Genomic DNA, 8,845 nt, shown 5'->3' with positions numbered 1-8,845 from the left:
CATACTCTGTCGGCCCCCTTCTAAAATCCTATTATTATTTAAAAATAATAATCATACAATGGGAAAATTTAGTGCTTGAGAAAAATCAAGTTAACTTTTAATCCCTAAAAAAATTAAACTATGATAATTTAGTCTCTATTTTCATTATATTTTATTTGATTGATGAAAGAAAGATAGGGGAAAGAAAAATCTGAAAAGAAGAGAAAAATGATAGAAAATAAAATAATTATTTAGCCGTTTAGTGCAAAAGAAAGAATTTAATTTATATACACAAATATTATAAAATTATTTTACAATATAATCTAGTGAGAATAATGGATCATAACACGTCAACTTATAATCAATTTGTTACAACTTCTTTATGAAAAATCACTTTTAGGATTTTCAGTCCTTTTGGTAGTATTTGTTTTTTAATGATAATACGAAGAAAAAATAAATCTAAATATTGTTTCAAATGAAAAATTGGTTTGAATAGCTTCTCTCGAAAATCATTTTTCACAATTGATATTTTTTATAAAAAATAAATAATTTTTATTATAATGAACAAAAACAAATTATATTCAAATTTTTTTAAAAAAATCTAAATTATTAAACATCAAAATAATTTTTTTTTATTATCTATAAAAAAACTGATTATTCAATATTTTGATAAAATCAAAATAAAATAAAAAACTATAAATCATAATATTCAACACTCAATGAAAAAACGACGATAAAAGTTTAATCGAAAAATTAATGAAAAATTAGAAAATATAAAGATAATAAAAATATAAACAAAATTATTAATCTTAATAAAATATTTATTTTTATCCTTTATATCATTTTAGAAAGACATTTTTTCTATCATAATTTCTTTTCATTTGCTCTTATATCAAACTACTTAACAATCAACTTACTTTTTATTAATACTTGTACCAATCAAACGATAATACTTGTACCAATAACTGAGGTGGAATATTACAAAAAAAGGTAGCTCAATTTGTATGGTAGTGGAAATGAATGAACGGTGAATATCATAATTCGTTAATTTCTAATTGGTATTTAGTTCACTATGTAACACCCTAAATTTTATAATAAACTATTTTATTAGTTAAGTACGATTTTTAAATAATTAATTTAATATTAAAATTATTTTAGAATATATGATGATAAATTTTCTGACTAATTTTCGTTATATAGGTGATTTCTATGATGTGCTAGTTTTATAAATACTAGATTACATGAGCGATATAAATAATAAATATTATATTTTATTATTTGATATTTTTTTAAAATAATAGTATTTTAGTGTAATATATATTTTAAAGAAAAAGATTTTATGTTATTTTACGTGTACCCAATTAATGTAATACTTTTATGGGCGCTTGACTGATGTTAATTATGCACGTAGTTATATTTCAATTATTTATAACTATTTTCTATTTTTAGTTAGTTTTTTTAAAATAATTATCTTGAGATAGAATTGATATTGTGTTTGATTTCGTTTATTTTTATATACTTGTTATGGCATTGTGATTTTATATATATTTATTATGATTTAGTAATTAATATAAAATATTGATGTTATATTTATTTATTTTATAATTTTGACTATTTTCTAATATGCTGGTATTATTATAATGTGAGTATATTGAGAAATAAGTATAATTGTAGAGATTATTTTGAATGTGAGAGTTTCAATTATTAGTAATATTTTTTTTTATATTGATTATTTTAATTACTCTAATTTATAAAATATTAGTAATGTTTGAAAATTTGTGTTTGGAAAAATATTAAAAAGAAGATTAAATAATTATTAATTTTGTTTTAGCAAAATAAAAATAATAATAGTAAAACAAAAACATAATTAAAGGGACCAATGAGTTTGATTCATGTGTGAACCTTAATTGTTAATAAAATAAAACAAACAAAAAATGGAAGGGAGTTTTAAGGGTACCCATAAAACCAAAGAGAAAACACAATAATAACATATCGTTTGACATCGGTGATGGATAATAATTTAAAAAAAAATTATCCATTTTCGCCCAAATTTGAGTATGTTATTTCATTCATTTAATTAGTCAATTAAATATAATTTTTCAAATTTTTAACAACTTCAGTTTCTCTCTTAAATATTTGACTTCTCCGTTTGTAGAATTCGTTATTTTGCACTGTTCTCCTTCACTGTAAGTCCGATTTCAGTAAAACCAACGTCAAAAGGACCTTATGAAAAGTGGCTATATTATCCACTAATTTTTTTTTCTTCTGATTTGTGGTAATTTTCCTTGACCGAATTTCGAATTTAGTTTTTAGAGTATGTTCTCATAATTTATTTTTAACGTTTACCCGTAAACTGTCGAGTTAGATCGATTGAAGGACAAAGAGTCAATGAACAAAGACTGTGTTGCTCGTGATGGTATTCGTGTGTGAAAGCGTCGAAATAAAGTAAGGGGTGAGAGAGCGTTTGAATTTATGAGTATAATATAATGTGAGATGAACAGGAAAACTGTATTTTCCAACAATTCATTTGGGGTTCGCTACGTACGGCAGTAGCCATTTGAGTGATAAATTGATTAATGTAAAAATATGGAAATTGTGAGATTAAAATATGGAATAGAAATATTTATAAGGTGTTGATTGATTTAACTTTGTTAAATATGTGGTATTTGATATTATTGTGATGTTTTATTTTTATTAAATGTGAGATATTTGATATTATTGTGATATTGGATGTCGAATGAATTTTATGTATATGTTTGATTAGACGTGTTTATGTGAATATGATGATGTATAATTAATAATAATAATAATAATAATAATAATAATAATAATAATAATAATAATAATAATAATAATAATAATAATGTTATAAATTTGTAACAAGTCTATGTGATAATGTATGATTGATGATAGTGATGTTGTGAATTTGTGATGAGAATATTGAAGTAACACTATAGGTGGTGAAATAATTGTGATTCCAATTTGTGTTTGAGATGGCGGTCTTAATGGAGTATCATAGGCCAACGAGGGGAGAAAATAAATATTGAGAATTTGTGAAGTGAAGATTATTTTGTCATCATATAGGTAGGGTTTGACAAGTCTAGTGATTCCGGGGAAGTACAACTGAATGAGCCTGATCGTGGTGGTCTGCTGTTGAGCCTTAAGGCAAGATTGTTAAACCTTGGAGGTATTCGGGTGGGAAATTCCTATGTGTCTTTGAGGTAGCACTTCAAATATCGGGAGCTACCACGCAACACACGTTTACCTCGACTGTCACGTATATGTGTCTCGGGTTGAGTTGAGGGGATCTATGAGGATAAGGCCAATTTGAATTGTCCGTCCACCGAGATGGTGGCATAGTATCCAGCCTCCTAACCGAGTACTTCAGAGTTAGAATGGTACCGCATTGTGAAATAGAGTCTAAACTCATGCATAACATTGCATTTTATTGTGATTGTTTTGTTGTGATTAATATGTGTCGTGTGTGGTGATAATTTCTCTTAGACGATTTGATGTTATAGTGAAATTTATTGATTTTCCTTGAGTGATTTTGACTTTCTAATGTGATATTTTCTTGATGGAGTGTTTGTGTAATGATACGGTTCTATTATGATTGTTTGCGTGTTCTTCTTACTTGTATTATATTGTCATCATGATTTCGAAACTCAACTCCTTCGTTGTTTGTGTTTGACTGTTTTGGCCCTACGTTTGCGAAATCGCAGTTATTACAAGTTAATGAATCTTGAAGATCAAGTTTGAGAGAAACCACGCTTTGATAGGTGATATTGGGAATAAAGCCTTAAATTGTATTTTACTTGTTTAATTTGAAACAAGTTTTTGTATGAAAATCTTATAAGTACTAGTAAGTTTTTAAATTAAATCAAGTAATAATATTTAAATCAAGCTTATTGAGATTACACTATTTTAATGGAGAAAATAAGTTTAAAGTGATCCTTTTGATTTTTGAGAAACGTGATATCCTAAGTTAAAAATAAAAGTTTTTATTTTCTTAAAAACATATTTTTATTTTCTTAAAAACATATTTTTATTTATCTACTACAAATTTTATAAAATATAATATAAATTATTATATATATTATTTTGGGTACATTGTAACCGACGGTTTTTTTACCAAACCCAATTTAGTATTCCCTGCACAATTTGAGTTTTGATTTTGGTCAAATTTAGTCAATACATTATGCCTCATGATTTTTTTCATAGACTAAAAGTGAATAACACATTAGAGCATCTACAACGGGAGTGAAAATGAGTTCGTTCATCAGCGTGTAATTACTTAACTTCTAGTTTTTTGTGGGTTCACCGTTGGAGTTATGCCAAGGTGTCACCACGGTACTGTCAGGAAGGAACGGTGCTTCATAGCAGTTACCTTTTTTTTCTACCTTTTATTAATTTATTAATAATAATAAATTTATCATTTTTTTATTAATTTATAGTCGTTAACTTCTTTTTAATTTATTAAATAATAATAATTTTGTAACCATTAGCTTTTTTGTAGTTAATATATAACTGTTAGCCTATTTTTTTTCCTTTAATTACGATTGTTAGCTCATTAATAGAAACAATTTGTTATTCATATTTTTTCTTCACAATTTTTGTTACAGAAGTTTGTTAATTTTAAATTTTTTATTTAAATTATAAATTAAAATTTTATTTTAATTTAAAATTAAAATTTTAAATTAAAATTTTATTTTAATTTAAAATTAAAATTTTAAATTAAAATAATGTATAATAATATTAATTAGAATATTTAAATTAATATTTTAAGTTATAATTAAATTAAATATTAATGTATAAATTAAAGTAATGGAATATAATATGATTTTTTTAAAGTTAAACCGTAAAAAGTGAATGAGTTGATTTAGGGTGATGTAGCATAGTAGAACTTGAATCATGTTGAGTTCACCGTTGGAATAGAAAAGGAGTGAATTGCTTCAAAATGATGTGATACAGTGGACCTCATCTAAAAAACTCATATTGAGTTCACCGTTGTAGATGCTCTTAGTAACGCGACTACACCAATGAATATAAGAGAAAAGAAAAAAGAGTTTGTTCTTACCACTAAATTTGACTTATTAATAAAATTTGTCACTAATTTTACTTTCCCATTGAATTTATATTCACTTTTATGAAGGTATTTTATTATTGTTTGATTTCAATTGTCAAATGATGTTGTTTTATTATCGTTGTTTCTTAGTATTATTAAAAAAAACTTGAGTGTATCCATTATATATACTGTTAAATATTTTATTAGATTAGTTCTTGTGGTTTATATTTTCACTTGGATAAAGGTTTTATCCTTTAAAAATTGTGATGTGCTAGTATTTAATTTTTGGTTTCCTATTTTTTTTTAAATTAAAACTTTTAGTTTTTCTATTTTTTAAACCTTTTTTGTCCCTCTTTTTTACAATCTTTGGAATTTGTTTGTTCTCTATTTTTTATGATTGGCAGTGATATGACATAATTGAGTTGCATAAAATAGAATCCATATCATTGATCAATATACATATAATTGCTTTTATAATTTAATTATTTAAAATTAAGTTTAAATAATACTAAAATAAATAAACAATATGAAATTTAAAATAAATTAGAAAAAAACTAAATTAGAGAAGCTCATTCACCAAATATGGGTTCATCCACCTCATCATGATGCCCAACTTCATCTTCTTCATCATTGCTTTTCTCAACCTCATCAACGTGTGGCAACATATCCTCACACCATCATCCTCAACCTCGTGAACCAAAAAAACCACAAAGCATATGCATTGAAACCTCAACAACAACAACACACACACACCCAAATGTTGATTTGATCCTAAAAAAGACCAATTTGTATCCCTAAAAAAAAACAAAAAAATCCAAACCGATATGTTGATTTTATGGGTTCACGAAATCAAAAAATGCATAACTCCCATGCAAAGACAAAGACGAATGGAGAACACAGACACATTTCTGATGTGAAGAATACGTTTCTCAATTTATGAATTTTCAATTTCGGGAAATTTCAGTTTCTAGGGTTTAGTGTGTCAGATTTTTGTTCTTGAATTTTTATAAAAATTAGAAAGACGAAGAATGGAGATCAACGGTGGGTGAGACTTATCTTCTTGTCTTCATGAAAATTAGACAGAATGTAAAAAATGAGGAAGCTGATGAATGACGATGGTGATGCTTTCTGGACATTGATGTGTGTGCTTTTTTTTTCATCATTTTATAAAAAATAACATTTAAATATTTTAAATAAAATAAATAATAAACTTAAATAATTAATTAGAAAAAAACTGTCAGATCATTCTCACGTCATTAATGATGATGACCCATCATTAGAGAGGACCAAAAAATTAAAAAGATTGTAGAAAAGGAGGACAAAAAAATTACAAATCGTAAAAAAGGAGGACTAAAAACTCTATTTTAAAAATTGAAGAACTAAAAATTAATTTTGAGCAAGAAAAAATATTTCATATTATAGAGTCGGTTATCTAGTTTTTTCCTGAGTGACTTGTCACCTTCATTCTCAACGAGTCTTTGATGGATCTTCAGACTGAATAGATAAATTCATATAATGCAATAAGAACTTTCAGCTACCGAAAAAAATTGTTAAGTGCACTTTGCCCTTCATTTGCTCATAAACAACCGCTTTTTTAAATAAAAAATATGTTACAACCAAGAGCCACCGCATCAATGCCTTGTTCTTAGTATACACTAGTTTGTCCTAAGGACCGTGTCAGCACTACTGTCATTTTTCAACAAAATTCACAAAGCTAAAGCATTGGGAGAGAGGACACTGATAAGACCTCAACTACCTGGAAATTTGCTTCAACCTGTCATCTTTGATCAAGAATTAAGATGTAGCTTTTGCTTTGGTCTTCCAAGCCAAGTATTTTCTATTTTCTTGTTTGTATCTTTTCCATTCTCTTAATGCAGCTAGGAGGACATGCATTATAACTGGCAGAAAAAATGGCTGCAAGAATAGAAGGAGAAGAGACACCAGAATCAGTAAACAACTTGTAGCGTTAAAACTGTTGTGTATCTACATATAATCTAATTTCATTAAATGTGAATCAACACTATTATCCGAGAATCAAGTAAGATTGAGATTAAAATTCAAAATAAAAAATGCTCTATAATCACATAAGATTCAATTATTTAATATTTAATGTTATATTAAAAATACAACTTCTAAATTATAAATCCAATTTCTCTTTGAAAAATTATAACTATATTTTGATTGTTGTTCACCGCTAATTATTGTGTATCTGTAATTAAAGTAAAACTGTGCAATATTATTATTTAACTATATAACTATATAAAAAAAGTAAGCGAAGTCCATTGTCTTAGTATGTATAATTGATTCAAATTTGCCTTACATGTAGTTTGATTGCAAATTAACTATTCCATAGATTCTTTTACAAAAAAAAAATATTCAATAGATTGCACTAATATATGATTATATATGTAAAATAACTATTTTGTAATGTTAAATGCTTGATTAATGGTATTATACTTCTTTTTTTGGTACAAGGTATTGTACTTTTTAACATAAATAAATTCATAACATACTATATTTATATAATTAAATTTTAAAAAAAATTGCAACAACCAATGTTAATAATTAATATGGTTAGTATTGGTGATGGTGGGGATCAAACTTGCAACCTCTTTATCATTTCACTTCATGACTCCCTCACTCTAGCCAACAAGCCAACTTTATATCCCGTAAATTGAACATTTTTTATAATGAAAAGTTTATGTGAGATGTGTTTGGGGCCTTACTAGGGTTAGAGAAGGCTTAAATCTCAAAGAACATTAATAGATGTATTCAAATTATCCAACTACAAGGTTTTCAAATTATCCAACTCCTTAGCACTGCCCAGCCTTAGTTGGCTCATTAAATTAAATTAAACAAAATAACATCAATAAATTATTATCTTTTATATACTATCATTTATTATATTTTATGAACTAAAGCTTATCTAAAAAAGGAAAATACCACTTATTCCCCCAAGAATCATTCCAATTCCCAATTCATATTTATTGCATTTTAATTAAAAAAAGTAGAATTATAATATTGTAATATATTATATTATATAATCATACCACTTGCATTCCAATTCCCTAATTATGAATGTCAAAATGTAAGATAATCTGGTCAATATGATTGAAATCATCAAAAGGTCACTTTATTATCCAAGTACTCCTTCTGGTTTCGAATATAAGCAAAAATAACTGGTCTTTCATGGTTCAAAATATAAGCAACTTTCAATAATCTTTACTATATTAAATATTATTTTTCCCATGATACCCTTCATTTCATTTAAATTTTTCTACTCCTATTTTCAATGTCATAATTAATGCATTTATGTTTACAAAATATTTTAAGGGTAATTTTGAAAGTTGATTTATTTATTTTCCAATACAGATAAAAATTGGTTGATTCCTTAATATGTGTGTATCCTCTTTTTTTTTTTTTTTGCTTAAATAAGTCAGAATAAAATTTGTTGTAATTATGGCATAAAGGAGGAGAAGAGTTAAAGAACGGACCGCATAGATGGCAAAACAATGCTCAAACGAATAATAGCTGATGGACATAATTGAAGGGTGCAAAAAGGCATCCTCTGCAAGAGATCTCGATTGCCTTGATGATACTGACAAGAAAAGATAAACATCATATTTTAGCAATTCTTCATCTTCATGAGTTAATAACAAGCTTTCAAATTAGCATAAAGTCTCTAAAAAAGCATACCGGCCGAAGCATCATACATTCCTACAGTTGCATTAGTTTGAGCAGATTTTGCAGCCTCCAAAGAAAACTTTACCTGCTCCAAGACAACAAAATATTGAGGGAAAG

General features: G+C 26.2%; 1 protein-coding gene across 1 annotated transcript in view; it reads right to left on the bottom strand.

Moving 5' to 3' along the window:
* Nucleotides 1–6,615: 6,615 nt before the first annotated feature.
* LOC101494749 (uncharacterized) overlaps nt 6,616–8,845 on the bottom strand; it is a 6,586-nt gene continuing 4,356 nt past the window's right edge. Inside the window, exons 11-13 of the mRNA XM_073366165.1 lie at nt 8,741–8,813; nt 8,539–8,642; nt 6,616–6,958 (exon numbers count right to left, since the gene is read on the bottom strand). Coding sequence (XP_073222266.1) covers nt 6,839–6,958; nt 8,539–8,642; nt 8,741–8,813 — 297 coding nt within the window. The 3' untranslated portion in view covers nt 6,616–6,838. The remainder of the gene's footprint in view (nt 6,959–8,538; nt 8,643–8,740; nt 8,814–8,845) is intronic.

The sequence above is a fragment of the Cicer arietinum genome, chromosome 3 (genome assembly GCF_000331145.2).
Source record: "Cicer arietinum cultivar CDC Frontier isolate Library 1 chromosome 3, Cicar.CDCFrontier_v2.0, whole genome shotgun sequence".
Classification (NCBI taxonomy): Eukaryota; Viridiplantae; Streptophyta; class Magnoliopsida; order Fabales; family Fabaceae; genus Cicer; species Cicer arietinum.
Note: the sequence above shows the minus strand (reverse complement) of the source record. Positions and strands in the feature narration are given on the sequence as shown.